The 19,678-nt window shown below is 39.3% G+C and overlaps 1 protein-coding gene across 1 annotated transcript in view; it reads left to right on the top strand.

Annotated features, from left to right (window-relative positions):
* DIAPH3 (diaphanous related formin 3) overlaps window positions 1-19,678 on the top strand; it is a 528,414-nt gene that overhangs the window by 156,624 nt on the left and 352,112 nt on the right. Inside the window, exons 13-15 of the mRNA XM_004707907.2 lie at window positions 6,078-6,182; window positions 8,905-9,201; window positions 12,577-12,691. Of these exons, the coding sequence (XP_004707964.1) occupies window positions 6,078-6,182; window positions 8,905-9,201; window positions 12,577-12,691 (517 nt within the window). The remainder of the gene's footprint in view (window positions 1-6,077; window positions 6,183-8,904; window positions 9,202-12,576; window positions 12,692-19,678) is intronic.

A 19,678-nucleotide genomic window follows, 5' to 3' on the forward strand; every position in this document is an offset into this window, starting at 1 on the left:
GCGTGATGGGGACCCAATGCCAATCTGTAGACAACTGGACATCCCTTGCAGAGGTAGTGTGGAGGAGATGAGTCACTCAGGGTTCAGTGTAGCAATAATGAAACTCACAACTTTCCTCTAGTTCTTAAATGCTTCCTCCCCCCCACTATCATGATCCCAATTCTACCTTTCAAACCTGGTTAGACCAGAGGATGCACAGCGATACAGATGGGAACTGGAAACAAAGGGAATTCAGGACAGATGAACCCCTCAGGACCAGTGGTGAGTGTGGCAATACCGAGAGAGAAGGAGTGGGTAGAAAGAGGGAACCAATCACAACGATCTACATATAACCTCCTCCCTGGTGGATGGGCAACAGAAAAGTGGGTGAAGGGAGACGCCTGGCAGTGCAAGATAAGATAAAATAATAATTTATAAATTATCAAGGGTTCATGAGGGAGGGGGGAGTGGGGAGTGGGGGAGGGGAAAAGGAAAATGAGTTGATTCCAGGAACCCAAGCGGAAAGCGAGTTTTGAGAGTGATGAGGGCAGCGGATGTATAAGTGTGCTTTACACAATTGATGTATGTGTGGATTGTGATAAGAGTTGTATGAGCCCCAATAAAAAGATCTTTAAAAAAAGAAGAAGAAAAATCCCCCCCCCCCCAAAAAAAAAATTGTTAGCTCTAACTGTACAAATAAGGAAGACCTTGTTCAAGGTTAGTTGTCTCCTTTTTGGCAGAAATGATATGTCTTAGGTATACCCCTGAAATGTTTGCTCCATAAAAGATTTCTATTGCTGTTCCATTTTGTATATATCAGCAAGAACTTCTTTCTGATAGCTTTGTAAGGACACATGTAAATACTTTGCTTTAGGCAGGAAGCTATTTTAGTTGCTAGACACATTCTTTATTTTGGTGCATAAATTTGAAAAATGAAGACCAGAAATGTCAGAAAGTACATAGAGAATATTGAATTATCAACCTTCTTGTACAGATGCACTAATACATTTACCCTGGGGAATGAAATTAAGCAGAGTCTCAACGTTAACTGTATTTCTTGACATTTTTGTGTGTAATTTTGTAAGTGTGATATTGCTCCAGTAGCTCTTTTTGGAGAAGAAGGCTATCATATCAGCTTTTCTAAAGTACGCCTTTAATGGAGATTCATTTTATCCCTAAGGCTACAGTGATTTGACTATAGATATTATAAAAATGCTAAAGCAAAGTTTATATTTCGCCTGATCCTTTTCTAGGGGAGGCAGTTGGAATTTATCTCTTTGGTAAGTAATGCAGATCTTTTCAGGATGGCTAAGTGTAGGCAATAAATTTTCTTAGCTGCCCTAATAATGACTCTGATTGTTGGGGTAGTTTTATATTTGTTTTTCTAAATAATTCTTTTCCTTCTGATTCTCAGTCATAGGCTCATGAGATAGTACAATGTACACATCATTATTGTGAGCAACAAGGCTTTTTCATTCTTATTCTTGTGAGAAGAATTTAAATGTTCAATCCTTCCTATGCAGCTGTAACATGTGAGCAGCTACACAAAGGGGAGTGGAGAAAATGACCTCTCACTGGTGTGTGGTGCCGGCCAAGTGGGGTGCTTTAACATATTAACATATCACTCAATTTCTAAAGGAGGATTTGTCCAGAGGTGGGCCATTCACTTCATTCAACAGATAGTTGTGAACTTCAATGATCAATCCAAGTTATTGCAAGGTGATAGATAGTAGAGAGCTGGTCACCTTTAGTAAATGCCCATGTTGTGGATGATGTCACTGTGATGTTTTTATACTCTGGTGTGGAACTATCTGGGATAGAGACCCTTGATGTGCGGTGTAAGCACGTGGACAGGGTTCCTCATCTAGTCCTGGCTGTCAGGGAAAGGAGGCCCGAGGAAGTGACAGCTGAGCTGTAGGATAACTGTGCATTAAGCAGGTGAGAATTCCAAGGGGGAGGAATGTCAACATTTAAGTGTCTCTTTGGAATTCCTGAAAGGTATCTCAAATTTTAACATATCTAAAGGCAAAGTCACCATTCTCCTTTCTCAAAGAGTTCCCCTCCTTGCTTTCCATATTAGAAATTTTCCCCTTCAAATTACCACCATGTAGCATAGTCACCAAGGACCAGCTATCTCCTTCCCTTCATTCCATCAGGCACAACTCTTTTGGATTCTGTGGTCTCACTTCATTTTCTCTCCCTCACCCTCTCCTGTTCCTCCTTTGGGCAGGCTCTCTGTTCTTGCAATAGTTTCCAAATCTATTCCGTATTGTTGGTAGTTCTCTCTCAGGCCATCTTCCACAGCCTTGTTGGATGGATTTCCCAAAGTACAAATGTGATCATGTTATTTTCTCATTATGAATACTCCAAAAGCACCCTCTGATTTTCAGGAAAGAAAAATAACTGGCTAATTGCAGATTTCTTTTCAGGAATTTCATTCTCCTGTAGGTTTCTAGTTTCATCCCCTGCAAGTTCCATACCTCCTTTTGTGCCCCTTACAAGGGATTACTGGCCATTCTTCTATGCATTTTGCTATTTCTCCACATGTAATGCTCGCTATACTTCACAGCTAACTGCTGAATATCTTCAAATCTAAAGTCAAGCACCTTTTTTTCTAGGAAATGTTTTCTGGCTTTCAAAGTCTCTCTCTCTTTAGCTCATTGGCAGTTCTTAGGATTTTGAATTCTTCTTCTTTTTTGCTTCACCACTAGACACTATGATTACTGACATCAATTATCGTGCTCTGTTTAACTCTGTGTCTCCAATACTTACTACCATGAGAGAGATACCTCACAGGCATTTTGCCCCAGACATGAAATGTGTTATACGTGGAGGCATTATAAAGCTTGTGGGATAACAGAAGTGAAAATAATGATTTTTTTTTTCCATCATGAACTTTTCAGAGCCCCTGGTATAATGGGAAATTTGTTCAGTAGGTAAGTTAGAGCAGGGTGTCAGAGGGTTCGTACATGTTAGAGTCATGATTGTGGTCTTCATAAAGAAACCAAATAAGGTATACGAAGAAAGGATTTCTGTTATTTGAGCTGTCCTTTAGAAAAGGTAGTGGTATTAAAAATAAAAAATGTTTTAGGGGTGAAGAAAAGCTGAGTCTTGAAAAATACCATTAAAAAAAATACTGTTATTTTTGTATGTCTTGAGAAATGTCAAGTAAGTAGTTGAAAGTACCATTGTGGGCTGGCTTATGGCCTGGGAAATGGATGAGAAAGGGAGCTGGCGACAGGAATGCCTGAGTTAGGACTGCTGGTTAATGCGATGAGTGGGAAACAGCACCTTATAATACCTGTGGAACGAGGCCAGCTGCAGCAGGAGACAATAGAGGTTGTGGGGTAGCAACATGAAATGGTTACCTTGCATACTTATCCAACCAAACCCATTGTCCTCTAGTTGATTCTGATTTAGAGCAACCCAAGGGGTAGAGTAGACCTTCCTAAACCATAGGGTTTCCAAGGGCACAAATCTTTACAGAATCTCGCTGCCACATCCTTCTCCCTCCAAGTGGCTGGAGGAATAGGAACCCATGGAGAAAATGGAAAGGACCAGTTAGGGACATAGTAGGAAACCAGAGTAATATGTTGTAACAGAACATCTAGATGAGAGCTTGACTATGGAGATGTCTTTGAAAGTATTTAGACTGTCGATTAGTACTACCCAATATAAGATGATGGAAGGGTTTTGTAAAGCATGTGCTTCACTATTGCAATCATTAGCCATGTATGCTTGGTGTACACTTATAAAATGGATAGTGTGGTACACTACCTGAATATTTAACCCTAACATTTTTATTTAATTTATATTTAAAGGACCATATGTTACTTGTGGTGGGCACGTTGAATAGCATGGCTATGTGAGGTAAGCTTATAGATAAGTCAGATGAGACAGAATGTGCAGGAGTATGATAACTTGGAAAGACATAGCAGGTAGAATAATGCAAGAATGATAGCCAAGTGTTAATGAAGTGAGTGTCAACAGGGCAGAGAATAAGCACAAGCAGTCTCTGGGTTGTAGACGAGATCACTGCTTATGGGTGTCTTTAAGTCAAATTTATAGGTTGGTTTAGTGTTTATGCAGGGTCAAGTGTAAGGGGAAGCATTTGACTGCTAACCGAAAAGTCCAGAGTTCATATCCACCAGGCGTTCCGTCGAGATTTACAGTGGGCAGTTCGACTGCTACAGGCCTGCGCTGAGTTGGAACCAACACCATAGGAGTGAGTTTTAGTGCAAGAAAAGGATCGAAGCCTGTTCTATGATTTCTGGGGTACACATGAACAAGGCAAGGCATCTGTGCTGATGGGTTTGCTGCGAGTAGGGCTTGGACCACTGCCTACAAAGTTGGCATGCAAGCCCACCAGCCACTTGCTCCAGAGGAGAAAGATGAGGATGTATACATAGCCTTGGAAATTCTGTGTAGGTTGGGGTGAGTCAGAATCAGCTGATGGCAGTGGATGAGGGGTTGATTCAGTTTTGATTTTAAAGTGAGCACAAATTTGCATCTCAATAAAAGACAATATGAATTATAGATAAGTTAGCCATAATGCAGTCTGAAGAAGTCAACTTTGAAGAGAAGTAAGATTACAGCCGTAAGTGAAAGGCAAGACAGTAGAGCAGGGAAGAGGTGACACTCATGAAGAAAGTGGGAAGGAGTTTTCCTTAGCGGACAGAGAGAGGAGTTTGCCCTGGGTGACAGGAGGGGGTTGGGTGAGCTGTTCTCTGAGATTTAAGTATGGCTTGGGTTATTTTATTAGGCTGAAAATTAGTATTTTTTTATTATCTAGCGTTTGGAATTACTGTAGGAATCGTGGGAGTGGTGATATTGATATGGTCTGAGTAGAGCACAGGGCAATTGACCTTTAGAAAAACAATCAGTTTCTGTTGTCTTTATAAAGACACCCAGGTGGATTTGCTGAGGGTTAGAGGCTCAGGGATCTGAGATTTACGTTTTCAATTATAAAACAGAAATTATAGTACTTTTTATACTTTAAAAATTGTAATGCATTATATAAACATCAATTATATGGTTCCAGGTGAATAACTCAGGCTTTGATGACAGAAAGTCTGGCTTTTTCTACCTTAGTTTTGCTTCCCAGCTGTAGCAAGAGTTATTCCTCTCTGTATGGTGTTAGAGGCAATTTAAAATACGTATATAAAGTCCTTTGAAATGGTGAGTTCTTTGTAATTATGACTTTCTTTATTGAAGTTTGGCTATACTTAAAACTTATTTTTTGTATTAATATATGTGTATTTTAATAATTGATTATTTTATTTTATATATATGAAGAGTCAAATACTTGTATGAGACAAAGCTTTATATAAATTCACCGTTATTACGAAATATTTTCAGTGAAGGTGATTACATACCAGAGCTATTTGAATCCAAGATGGGAACTAGAGATCTTGATGAATGGCTATATAAATTAGATGACTCAATTAATTCACCAAATTTGATGGTTTTCTTTTCTCTCACATGATATTGCACTTGGGACTTTGAAAGATTAATTTATCTTTGGGAGATTAATGATAACTCTGACAGACTATTCTCTTAAGTTGTTGAACATTAGAGCCTAGGTGAGGGTCTTTAAATCTCTAGATATTAGTTTAAGGAGAAAGTGAGTAATGAAAGTATTTGCAGAATGAAGTTGTTTATTATTTTAAAAAATTAAAAAGAAAAGTGAAATTCTGTTCAATGACAACTCGAAGCAGGTATGTTTCAAGCCCAGAGTGTTTTGCAGATGGAGAAAGGGATTTCAGTGCAATGCTGTGCCGTCTATTATTTTACACAGAGTCAAATGGTATTTAGGGACTTTTAAGCAAAATGCCAAGGTTGCAGATAACTATGGACCAGTTTGCTTGGCTGAGAGATGAAGGTCACAGACCCATCTCTGGCTTTGTCTGCTCCCTTGCAAATGAATGATTTTGGTAGGACCTGGAGCCACCCACAGATGGCTGTGAGGAACTTAACAAAAATCTACCGAGGCTTTTATAAAGCCAGAAGTTTATGTTCTATTGAGATCATTAGAGGCATTTTTCTGTATGAAGAATAGTGTTTGTCATTTCCATCATTCTTCCTCCTTTTCTTTTCAGTTTGAAAAAGAGTTTACTGACCACCAAGATACTCAGGCTCAATTGCAGAAAAAAGAGGCAAAGATTAATGAGCTCCAAGCAGAATTACAAGCTTATAAATCTCAGGTAAAATACCATCCTGAATAAATATGGATAAGGAATCCTCACCAGATGAAGAAAGGTCATGCAATCTTGTCCTTTCCTTGAAACTACGCTACCATGAGGCTTACATGCATGTTTTCGTGGTTTGCTTGTGTGCATTTTTGTTCTGCTAGGATTGTATTAAACCAGTGAATGTACTGCATTTTATTTGCATTTTTAGTAATGTCTGAGCTTTTATTAACTAATCTGCCACCTTTTTGTTTTCATTTGAGTTTTTCTCCTGCTCCTAATATCACATATTTCCTAAGTAATTAAGCTTACAGGGTAAGAAAGTCTTTTACACTTAGATTTGTCATTCATCACTGATTTTTATCCCCGTCTAGGAAATTATGGCTCAAGCGATTTATTTTTCAGAACCTTCAGCCTATGGGTACCTTGCAGTGAAAGATAACCTCTAGCTGAATGGGAACATTTTCTGATAATTTTTCAATTTCCAAAAGTAAACAGATTTAAAACATGACAAAAAAAGAGAACAAATCTAGATTATGAAGCAGATAGCTCCCAGACACCCTCTATACATAAAACATTTCGAAAGCAAGAAATACATCATCTGCATGTTTTAAATGGATAAAAGTGAGGTAAAATTTTCATAGCTAGATTTCTTTGTGTAGATTTACATACAGAACGATGACAATGAGCATAGTTTTGCTATTTTCTTTTCATCCTAATTTACGATGATGGTGAAATAGTCTCATGGATACAGTTTTCTATATTCTTGGCAGTTTTGTTTTCTTTTAAGTATTTAGTGGATAGCTTTGTTTCAGAGGTTTTCTCAAGACAACCTAAGAGATAGCTCTCTGTTAACATTTCATTAAAAAAAAATACTAAATGAAATTACACTTCTGAGAAAATGGTTCTCACTGATATTTGTTCTTCACTGTCTCAAGAAGGAAGTACTATATTTTGTCAGATAATACTCACCACCCCCAGCCCCATCTTTTCCATCTGGCTCCTTGTGCCTCCCACTGAAAGAAGTACTTGCTTGTATTGTGTACTTCCAGTATTGATGACACATTTTTGCCTGATGTAAGCCAGTATAATTAAAAATTTTTCTTTTAAACTTCTTCTGATTGAAGGAATACTTTTAAATTGATTCTAGAAAAATCTCCTTGATGTTTCTACTGTCTTCGGATAAAGTTATTCTGTAAGGGTGCCTTCATTTAAAATGGGAATAAATTTATATTTTGAAATAAAAAAAAGATCAAATTGGCCATTAGGTTGTTTTGGATTGTACACAGGGATAGCCTGTACACCTGATGGCTGTCCGCAATAACCTGGGACGGACAAGAGATTCAAGAACGACCGCCATGCTTGCTTTTGAAGAACAGACGACAAAGTCATTGTTTGTCTGCTGGTGTTATTCTTCTCTGTGATTATGTGTGCTTCTTAATTTAGTTATACAGCGCCGGGCATGTTGTTAGATGCTGAGCATTTAGTGACATCATGGGTGATATATGCAAACTAATGAAATTTACACCATCACTGGAACTACTGTCAAGCAGAGATATAGACATTTTTGTTTTCAGAAGTAAATAATAGCTATGAAATGTTTATTTAGTGTCAGTGTAATATACATGCGTTCTTAAAATTCAAAAGGCAGTGCCATCTGTAATCATAGCAATATAGATTAACACTAAACTAATTATTTACATTCAAAAAAATTGTTTTGATCAGGCATGTTCTTTGATTTGTAGTGTCAACTTCTATTATGACACTGCTCTCTTGCAATAATATTGACATCATTTTAGACTTTTATCCCAGATCTGTTTTTCATGATCATGCCATAAAACTTTTAAATGATCTCATAGTGTTAATAAATGTCCACCATCTTTTAAGCCCAATAGAGACATGTGTGCGTGTGTATGCATGCATCCACATTAGCACTTTTAACACATAGCTCAGAAGTGAAGTTAGAGCTTTTAAGAACATGATTATGTAGCAACCCAGAAGACTTTGTCACAATCAGAATGGATCTATAGACTTTAAGTGCATCTATTAAACTCTTATGCCCACAATGTAAAGAAAATAGAACTATAGATAACCACTAAGGAGTCACTTCTGACTCACGTGAACCTTTTATCTAACAAAAGTGAGCATTGCCTGATCCCGTGTCACCCTCTAAATCGTGGTTGACTGCAGTTCTTCAGCCGGTCCTTTTCACTAAGGATCTCCCCTTTGCTCTCCTTGGCCCTTTACGTCGCCTGCCATGATGTCCTCCTCCCGGGGTTGAGCCTTCTTGATGATGCAGCCACAGCATGTGAATAGGATAGGAATCTGCTGTGCTCCCAACATACTCATAACTCTGTCTTGGTGAACTTTCTACTTGCATGGTTTCCACAGACACCTAGATAGAGACTGTGGGTTTTTAAATCTTCTCAATCCATACATCCATTTCACTCTGGGGCATCATCACTTAGAAGACTATATGACTTTAAACTGGGAGGACTGTTTTGGTAATTACATTTTTAAGAAAACAAACTGTAATTATAGTCTTAAGTTGAATAGCAAACATTAGAATCTTAATAGGTTGAGCTATGCGAAAATAAAGATATTCAATTATTTTTGGTACTCAAATGATAATCAAATGATAATCAATTACTGTATTTGAGAAAAGTATACCTTTGCATGTTTTTGTAGCGTTTCCTTAATTGTGTTAATGGTATTTTATGAATGTATATTTTTCTAGTTTGGCATCTTGCCAGCTGATACAAGTGCCTCTTTGATCCCATCAAAAGAAGATGGGCTTGGCCGCTCAGCACTCCCTCCTCTTCCACCACCTACCTCCTGTGGAGGGTTGCCACCTCCACCACCTCCGCCACCTCCCCCTCCACTTCCAGGATTGACGATGCCATTTGGTGGCCCAGTGCCTCCGGCGCCCCCCCTTGGATTTCTCGGTCTTCCTCCACCAATACTGCCATTTGGATTGAAACCAAAGAAAGAATTTAAACCTGAAACCAGCATGAGAAGATTGAATTGGTTAAAGGTAAAGCAAATAGAGAGAAATATTTAGATTAAAATTTAAGTTTGGATTTACTTGTCTATAATTTGTAATGCAAGCCATTATCAAATGGACATTAAATAAAGTGGGATCATTTTCAAAAATAAAAGGGGTAAGACTAAGCCCGTTTTTATGGATGAGGACTGTCTGGTTTATAAATGTGGTCCAAGTCATTGTTAGCTGTTACAAATGGTATCTGACTTGAAATTGACTTTATCATATCCCATTACTGTGATTAAATTCTGTGTTTATAGAAAATGCTTCATAAAAGTACCAAAAAGTCAGTACTCTCTGGATTATGTTTGTCTTAGTTGCTATTAGGTAAAGTATTACTTGTGGATAATTGATAATCTGTCAAAATGTAGGCATTCTGAATCCAAAATTCTCATCCAACTTCAGCCTCTTTTACACCAGGGGTCCTGGTGTAAAAGACGAGGAGCTCTGGTGCCATACTGGCAGCTCATCTCAGGGTCATCATTTTGAACCCACTAGCTGCCCCGAGGGAAAAAAGAGGGGGCTTTCTGCTTGGTTAAGATTTATAGCCATTGAAGTCCTAGGGTGGTCACTATGAGACACATTATGTGTCAGAATTGACTTTTGCTATAAAGGACAACATTAGATTAAGAAAAGCACATTAGTAACTAAGGCATTGATCCCAATTACAGATGTAGTTTTGAGAAATTCCACCATAATTTCTGAGGTAAACAGAACTAGATCTTAAATTTGCTATGCAGGCTGACCTAGCCTACTGGTTTACTTTAATGCATTTCTGCTGAGTTGATTCTGCCATATAGATTAAAATCTTTAGTCTCTAGGCTTTGTGCATCTGATGACAAGAAATGGTATCAAATGTATAAAATGAGGCAATAAGAAAGGCATTAAAATAAAGGCCATAATGAGGCAATAAAAAAGTCCTGTTTTCTAGGGCCCCAGTTTTTCACTGTTTGCCTTACTATCTCCTGCTTTCCAGTCTTTTTCTGTCAACTTTCTGAAGTGCGGAGAGGATTTCTGTACGTACGGGGGATGAGGCCCTGATTCCAGTCTTACTGGGCTCACGGAATGTGAAAAAATGGTAGAGGTAGTATAAAAGCTGGGTAGTATAGAGGGTTGTGGCTGGAATTTTTTTAATAAGTAGCCAGTAATCTCTTAATTTATTGGACCGTGTGTTAGTCTGGGTTGACTATAGAAACAAATTCATAGGCACTCATGTGTATAAGAAAGAGCTTTATATACAAGAGCAATTGAATATTGAGAAAACATCCCAGTCCAGATCAAGTCCATAGTCTGATATTAGCCCATATGCCTGATGCCAATCTATAAAGTCCTCTTCAGACTCATGAAACACATGCAAGGATGCTGAATATAGAAGATCATAGGCCAGTGGGTGGAAAGTCTTGTAGATCCAGTGGCAGTGTGGAAGCATCTCAGCACTGCTGTGGGTCTCCACATGGCTCCTCCAGCTCCAGGGATTTAGTGTAGTTCCATGTGGCTTGTCAGCAGGAATGTATAACTGGACGTGAATAAGTGTCCCACCTCCAGCAAGCTATTTATCTTCTTAGAAGCTCTTAGAGGTCTTCAAGCTGTGACCTGATTCAAGCTAAACTCCACCCCTTCATTCTTAAGGCTCAAGTTGACAATAGATTATGTAACTCCCACAGACCCTATAGGGCATTTGGGGAGCCCTGATAGCACTGTGGCTACGCATTGGTCTGCTAACTGCCAGCTGCTCTGGGAGAGAAAGGTGAGGCTTTCTACCCCTACTAAGAGTTACAGTCTTAGAAACTTACAGGCACGGTTCTACCCTGTCCTGTAGGGTCACCATGAGCTGAAATCTACTTGATGGCTGTCTGTTCTTATAAAGACTTACCGTCTTGGAAATCCGGTGTGTTGGTCACTGTGAGTGAAAAGAGACTCAATAGCAGTGCCTGTGGGTATTTAAGGTTCCCTGTTGGTGCTGTGAGTTTGGCTTTGGGGTGCTAACTGCAAGGTGGCTGCTTGAAACCCATCAACCAGTTAAATGCATTAAAAATGCGGTTGTCATCAGTAACTCCATAAGACAAATATGGGGTTTCTTGCTCTTGGAAAGAGTGACAATCTTGAAACCCTATAGAACAGTATTTTTCTGTCCTGTAGTGTTGCTGTGCATCAAAATTGACTTGATGGCTGTGGGTTTCATTTTAGATTTATGGGACTTTGTAGCTGCCCTGATGGCTCTGTGGCTGAGAGCTCAGCTCCTAACCGAAATGCCAGGGGTTTGAACTTAGTAGCAGCTCTGCTGGTGAAGGATGTGGAAGTCTGCTTCCATAAAGATGATAGCTTTGGAAACCTTACAAGTGGGCCAGTCTATGTGTTCTATAGGGTCATTATGAGATGGCAATAGGTTTAGAAGGAGTATTGGGACATTTAGTGTCAGTCACTTTTGCACTGCCAATGGAACGTCATGTGGCAGAAATTGATATGTTTTCTTTGAGGTGGTCCAATTTGCTGATACATTCCTGGTTATCAGCCCAGGGGAGGAGTTCACGGTCAGGTTGGGGATAGAGGGCAGGGATTGTACGTTCCATACTGTTGTAGGACAAGGAACCGACCATCTCTGCCCTTTTTTCTTCCCTTCCTTCACTCATTTAGTCCGCAAATACATGTATTCAGTGTTTATGTATTTATGATCTTTCTTAATATATTGGTGGGTGTGATCGTTGACATGCTTGGCTAATAATGCAAAAGGAGATGGTTTACATTCACTTGCCATCCTTCAGATGAATGATGCGGCAGTCTGCTTCCATACATCTGTGTGGCCTTGGGAATTCTTTGTGACAGCTCTACTCAGTTTCATAGAGTAGAACTGTGAGACGACATTCAACTCAAGGACAGAGGACTTGGGTTGAATTACATTCTAAAGTGCCCATTTCTTCTGTTTATTAAAATGTCTCCTGAGAATGGGTTACAATCAAGTGATTTGCTTCTGTGGCTTTGCCAGACTGTGGTCCTTTCTGACTGGTTTATGTCAGATGACCTGTATTTCATGGCCCCTTCAATTTGGGGAAAGTTTTGTAATTATATCATGCCCTTAAGAGTCAGAGCACAGGTGACTGCTATTGGACTCTGAGAAATGCAATTGAGAAGAACAAACTGAGCTTCATTCCGTGCATTTTTAGCTGTTTAACTGTGGAACATCCTCGCTACCCCCAACAAAACCTTAGCATCCTTTATGACTTGCATTGTTGCATTAAGCACACTTGAGGGAAACTTCTCACAGGAACTGATTCATAAATGTGTGCAGGCAGAGCTGGTGGGGCCTTGCACTTGGACTTCAGGTGAAACAGTTAACTGTTTGTGGAACTGTCTTCTCTCTGCCTGCAGATCAGACCTCAAGATATGTCTGAAGACTGTTTTTGGATAAAAGTAAATGAAAATCAGTATGAAAATGTGGATTTGCTCGGTAAACTTGAGAATACATTTTCTTGCCAACCAAAAGGTATGTTTCACATCTTAGCTAGTCATGAATTCATTTTATTTTTAATTTAATGCTGCTATTTTTTATCGAACGACCTCTACAAGGTCATACCGTGAATGCGCTATCTGGCTTGGTGAATGTGGGGCCACTAGGAGTCAGAAGTGATTCTCAGGTATCTAACGTCAACAAATCTCATGAAGTTTTACAAAGGATCAGATCTTGTTTTACAGTGTGTCCAAGAAGCAGTGTTTTAAATGTATATGATGAACACTGTTTTATAAACATTCCCATATGATACCTTTCTTTGCATATGCTCCCTTGGCATTAAGCCTGTGTTTATAAAGGAGGGTATTTACAAAGAAAATTTTAATGTGAAAAACTCGATTTCTTCAGTCAATGTTGTATTTAACCACCGTTGAGTTGGTCTTCAACCTCTGATGACCTCATATATTCAGTAGAACAAATGATTGCTTGGGCCCACACCATTCCCTTGATAGATTGTTGACTGGGCCTCTGTAATCCAGAGTGTTTTCTTGGGCTGCTTTTTTGGAAGTGGATTGCCAGGTAGTTTTTCTTGATCTGGAATCTGTTAAAACCGGTTCAGTACCTTAGCAACATACACACCTCTACTGGCACATGAGCGGTGGATGCCCACTGAGGTGCAGTGGCTGGGAATTGAAGCGTGGTCTCTTGCATAGAAAGAAGATGAGGCTTCTACCACTCAACGATCAATGCAACAAAAACAATGTTAGTGTTCCCCATGTCAGAATTTTACCAACACTTCATATCAAAAATGACTATCACATAATTGTTGTTCATGCCATTGACTCAGTTCAGATGCAGAGCACATCTGTGCACAGCAGAACGAAGTGCAGCCTGGCCCTGCATCATTTGTCCAATCGTTACTGTGTTTAAGCCCATCGATGCGACACATCTCGTTGAGGTTCTTTGTCTTTATTTTCTCACCCTCTACCTTGCCTAGCTTGATGTCCTTTTCTAAGACGGATCCCTCTTGATAACATGTCCAAAGCATGTGAGACAGTTTCGTCATCCTCACTTTGAAGAGAAATTTCCGCCTGCCCTTCCTTCCTTCGCGACAGATTTGCTTGTTGTTCTGACAGTCCTTCATGCTTTTCCTGTTCTTCACCAACCACATACTCAAATGCACCGATTCTTCTTAGGTTTTCCTTATTTGTTATCCAGCTTTCACATAGAAATGTTGTTTTCAGGTACTGTCAAGTTGGTTCCAGGTTGTAATGACCGTACACAACGAAACCAAACATGGTCTGGGTCTGCACCATCCTCATAATTGTTCCTGTGTTTGAGCCCATTGCTGCAGCTACTGTGTCAATCCATCACCTTGAAAGTCTTTCCTTTCTCGCTGCCCCTCCATTTTACCAAGCATTGTCCTTCTCCAGGGCCTGGCCTTGCATAGCAGAATATGTCCAAAGTATGTGAGGTGAAGTCTCTACATTTTCTCCTCTATGGTGCATTCTAGCTGTGTGTTTCTTCCAAGACAGATTCGCTTGTTTTACTAGCAATCCATGGTACTGTCGATATAAGGTGATTCAGAATTCCATGGCTTAGGTCAAGTGCGCTGACATACTTAAAGTGACATGCTTTCTTTTTAACACTTGCTTTTCATTGGGCAACTTTTTCGATAAGTAGATCACCAGGTTCTTCTTTCTAGTCTGCCTTTGTCTAGAAGCTCTCCTGAAACCTGTTCTCCATAGATGCCCCTGCTAGCATTTGAAATGCTAATTGCATAGCCAACAGCCTCACAGTAACAGACAAACCACCAGAGAATGACATACTGACAAAAAAGTGGTGGAATTAATTTTGAGATGGAAATATTACATTTATCCAGTGTCTTCCAAGTTAGGAAATGAATATCCGCAGTTTGAGAAAGACGAGAGGATATTTATTAAAAGGTGTTTCTCTTGAAAATTCTTTTATGATAGCTTTTAGCTGTGCAGTGAGAGTTAAACTATGTATGTGTATCTATAAAGTTTTAATTTTATGTGAAAATTGAATTTATTCCATCGAATCTCTTGGGCCTACTACTTGCATTTCAAGGGTGATATCCACATATACCATTAAGTTACTGTCTAAGCACTACATGAAGTGTGCATTTTAAGTCTATAACACAGGCACTTAGATCAGCCATTGCCTTATAATTTTCAAAAGAACCCGAGTGTTTTGCCTCTCATGTTGCTGGGGGCCTTGAACAAAGCATGAGCTGAGGGAGACGGTAGGATAGAGGCAGGAGGGCTTTGTGGAAAGGGTGAATGATTGACTTCTTAAAATGCCTACTGTGCACTTTGCTCACTATTTATCTACTGGATTCAACTCGATCGCCACAGCAATCAGAGCGTGTTGCAGACCTATCTATATTCCTTTGAAATGCTTTCCAGAAACAATTGTAAATTACCATCGAAAGTCTTCCCAAAAGATAATTGTAGATTAAGGTACCTTTAAAAAAATCTGTGGTAAATTCAAAGCCTTGAACAGATGTTTTTGAGCACCACTGGTCTTGTCAAAAATATGAAAATGATATATTTAGATCTTCAAATGCAGAGAATTTTCCCACCAAGCTTACTACCCTCCCAAAACTGGTGAAGTAAGCAGATCTTAATTTTACCTTTTGATTGTGAAGCATCAAACGTTTCTGCTTGGAATAACATTAGTGCACTCTTCAGGCAATCAAGGAAAATCTATGGCAGTTAAAATGGGGTATTTACATGTAAAACACTTTAGAATTTCAGCTTCCTAATCTGGCATTGATGAGTTGCCCCTTTGCTTTCCCTACAGGTGAAAATGGTAGCATCGCAAAGCTATTTTAGCGCTGCTGCCGTGCGCTGCTTTCTTTCTTTCCCCCTCTTCACTCTGATTACTTTCTTAATTAATGAGGCTCAGAAGGGAAACTTGTTAGCATGTCTTTAATTTAGCTGTAGTGTTAGCCCGAAATGAAATAATTGGACCTTTAAAAAATTCCTAAGTCATCTAACTTTAGCCTTGAGAGTCAAGGTTGAAAAAAAACAACAACTACATCTGTTTGCTCAATTCAATACTAGTTATGAAGATCGAGGTGAGGTGATGTGACCATTTTCTGGATACTTTGTGCTTCTGTCACTCTCTGCCTTTGGACAAGCTGTCCCCTCTGCGTGGCATCTCTTTTTCACTGGGCCTAGATACAGTCTATGACTTCTTTCGCCTCAGTTCAAAGGCGACTTCCCCTTTTTCCCGTGCGAGTGGGTGATTTTCTCGAGGGTGAGCAGAGAAATGGGGAAGACCAGCGCGGTGTTCTGAGGCATTGCCAACATTGCATAATGCCACCAGGAAAGGACCTGTGGAGCGGGGGCTTTTTGGGCTTTTTACTTAGCTCCGCATTTTAAAATCTCAAACTCTCAAGCTCTCTGTCCCTGAGTCAATTCTAGCTCATCGTGACCCTGTGGAACCGAGTAGACCTGCCACTGTGGGTTTCCGAGACTAACTCTTTACAAGAGTATAAAACCTCACTTTTCTCCTGTGGAGTGCCTGGTGGTTTTAAACCACTGGCCTTGTGGTTAGCGTCCCTGTGGGTAACCACTATGGCACCAGGGTTCCTAAAGACCAATTCCTAGAAAACGTTGGAGAGCCTCAATAGGGTCTCTGAGAAACCCTGACTGGCAAAAGTGATGGCCTGCTAACTGAGAGGTTAGCGTTTTGAACCTACCAGTCACTTGCTCTGCAGGCGACAGATGTGACAATCTTCCACAAAATAATAAATACTTCCACAAAGATTTGCAGTGAAAATCCTATTCTACTGAATGCAGTTGTGTGGCCTTGAGTTGGGGTCTTCTCAGTGGCAATGGATTTGTTTTATGGTGTTACGTGTGCTTTTTGATACTCCAAAAACTGAACTCACTGCCATCGATTCATTGCTGACTCTTAGCGACTCCTTGTGGGTTCCCGAGACAGTAACTGTTGATGGAGTCGAAAGCCCAGCCTTTCTGCTGAGGAGCTGCTGGTGGAGCGCAGCCCAGCGCACTCCACCACTCCATCCCCCACGGGTCCGTGCGTTGTACTGTGATGACTTATCTGTGTTTACGATACTCGAAACAATTCCACCAGCATTGATGATGGACGGGTTTCAGTGGAGCTGCCAGACTAACAAACAAGACAGAAAAGTCTGGCAACCTACATCCAAAAAACCAGCCCCAAACCAAACCCATTGATGTCGACACAGGCCACCGTTTGCTGGGAGTTGACTTGCTGACAGCCAGCAGGAACAGAGTTCAGTGTTGTGGCAAAGGCCTGTGTTGTTTTTGGAGAAGAGGATTCCCTATAGATGTGACAGGGCTTCAAAAATTCTTAGCAAAATGCCATTATCTCTTAATCCCATTTTCTCACTAACTTTTTGAAGCCTCCTGGTATGTTTTTGTAAAGATCAAAATGGCAATAAAAGTAAGAAAACGGTGTCTTACAGACCTAGCATGAATGACTATGGGCTGTTGAGGGGACAGGCTGCCCCATGCTGTCTAGTTGCCTCCTGCCTGCGGAGGCATTAGGTCAAGCTGTTAATGTTTGCCTGATTCATAGGTAACTGCTTAAATCTATTTTGTAATTTTGGCAGAACCCCAAATTAAACCTGGTTTTCATCGTTCAGCCCAAGACAGATGGCAATTGGTTTTCCACTCTCTAGCAAATGGGGAGAAGATTGAGATAAGGACTGTGTGAGGCTGAAGGGACAGTTGGCATGAGTGATTTTTATTGCTAGTTTGTATCCCAACTAAGCAGGGAAGGGCAGAGGTTTTTATTGTAGTAATTCTTTGTACTAAACACAGGGTTTTTTTCAACTTACAAAAGTGGATGTTCCATCCCAGGCATCTAGAATGGTCAATGCCAATCCGGCATGTCCCCTAAATATTTGAAATAGATAGTAAGAATAAGGAACTACATCCAGCCACTTTAAAGAGGTATTTAAAGTTTTCTCTCACAGATTCTGTGTTATTACGCATGGCCTGTTTCTTACAACTTTGCTCTTCTCTGACTTTTAGGAGTACTGGGTTGTACACATCTCATGCATCACAAGTTGGAAGAGGAAAAAACAATCTCTCTTAAACATCTATAATATACTAACTCCTGGCCTGAGCCATCCTCATGTTGTCTTGTCTAATCTTTGCATCATCTTTTCTCCTCTCTGTTGAATGCAAATCATCCGAACTGCCCATAATGCCACCTTGTTCCACCTACCCGTAGGTTAGTATTTTGCTAGTTATAACTTGGACATTTCCTTTTGAATTTCTTTATTTAATTTTTTATTTCAGCTGGCTTTTTCTTACATTGAGTTTTAACCTACACTTCTCACTGTACCATTTGTAACATTACTTTTATGGCAAAATTTCTTGAGCTGTTATCCTATGTAGTACAGGAGCAAACTTTCTAAGCTTTTCATTGGGGAAAAAGCAAATAATCAACATATTTTCCTGATAGAGATGCGTACTTATCACATGTCTTCTTTTCTTGCTGTTACATATATCACTATGGGATTTTACTTTGGTGAATTATAGTTTTGAGATACATCTCCACTTTCCTTATTTTAAATTCAGCTAGAAATAATATGCACATGTTTCTAGATCTTTTTTTTTTCTTTTCTATTTCTTATTCCTCCTCCCATTGAATTTCCCTACATTTTTCCTCCTTCCTACATTGACCTTTTACTATTCAATCCACCAAATGTTCATTGTGTGCTCGTTGTATGTTAGCACTTGTGTGGGTATTGGGGACATTATGGTGAATAAGGCTACCATGCTTGCTGCATGAGTTCTCTTTCGTAGATTTAATGAAGCTCAGTGAAGCTCTTAGTTGTTGTGCAAGCTTGAAGTGTAGAACAGCAAATGCTTGTTTGGGTTTTAGAAAAGTTTGTCATAGTTTACTGTCTTTAGCGTCTGTTAAGGCTTAACAAGGTTATAAAAAATATTGTTTGTATGTCTCTTGGAAATCTCATCACAATATTCATATATTGAACATTTGGTATCATCAAAATAATGCTAATGACCTGTATATTTTTTAGCAGATTGGAAGCATATGTTGGTTAATTTTTACAGGCTGTTGCAAAATAGATTAAAGTACACTTACAGGTTATTGGTGTTGGATTTATCAACCAAAATTAATATTAATTATGTTTACTATTCATAAAATGTTAACCTAATAGGGATTAAAGGGCTTACTCAAAGTATATGAATACTTTAGTTCAGTTAGACTGATTTATTACGACAATGTGAGTCCACAAATTGTAAGCTTTCTGAAGTAATCACATTTTGTAACAGGTGTGTCATATTTGTCAAATAGGGGCAATAAACTAGTATATAAATAATTTCTCAAAAGAACGATTATGGCGTATGGAAACAGTTAATGGATTATGTACTTAAAAGCAAATCAAGCTTAGATTTCTGACATCATAGTTTAGTGGACAATGAATTAATGTTAGGAGTGATAAAACACAGATTATGCCAAGGACTTGGCTGTTGTCAGGATGTCACTTTGTATTTCAAATGCAATTTATTCCTCAGTATGAACAAAAGTGTTTATATTAAAAAAAGTTCTAAACTACCTTCCAAGCCTACATTAAGGTTTACAACAAGAATATACTTCTTGGGAATGGATATTAATAAAGGGATGATGTCAAAATGAATGCAAGGTATTTTAAACATTCAAAAGGTTTCTGAAAAGGGAATTTTGTTGTTGTTGTTCTAGTTTTTAATATGCTCTGCTTTATTTTTTAATTTTTAAAAATCATTTTATTGGAGGTTTGTACAACCCTTATCACAATCCATACATCCCTCCATTGTGGCAAGCACATTTGTACGTTTGTTGCCATCATCATTCTCAAAACATTTGCTTTCTACTTGAGCCCCTGGTATCAGCTCCTCATTTTTCTCCTCCCTCCTTTCCCCTCCCTCCCTCTCCCATTATAACTTATAAATCATTCTTTTTCTTGAAAAGGGAATTTTAACAATCACTTCT

The sequence above is a fragment of the Echinops telfairi genome, unplaced genomic scaffold (assembly GCF_000313985.2).
Source record: "Echinops telfairi isolate 266 unplaced genomic scaffold, ASM31398v2 ScPeMD7_11;HRSCAF=52, whole genome shotgun sequence".
NCBI lineage: Eukaryota > Metazoa > Chordata > Mammalia > Afrosoricida > Tenrecidae > Echinops > Echinops telfairi.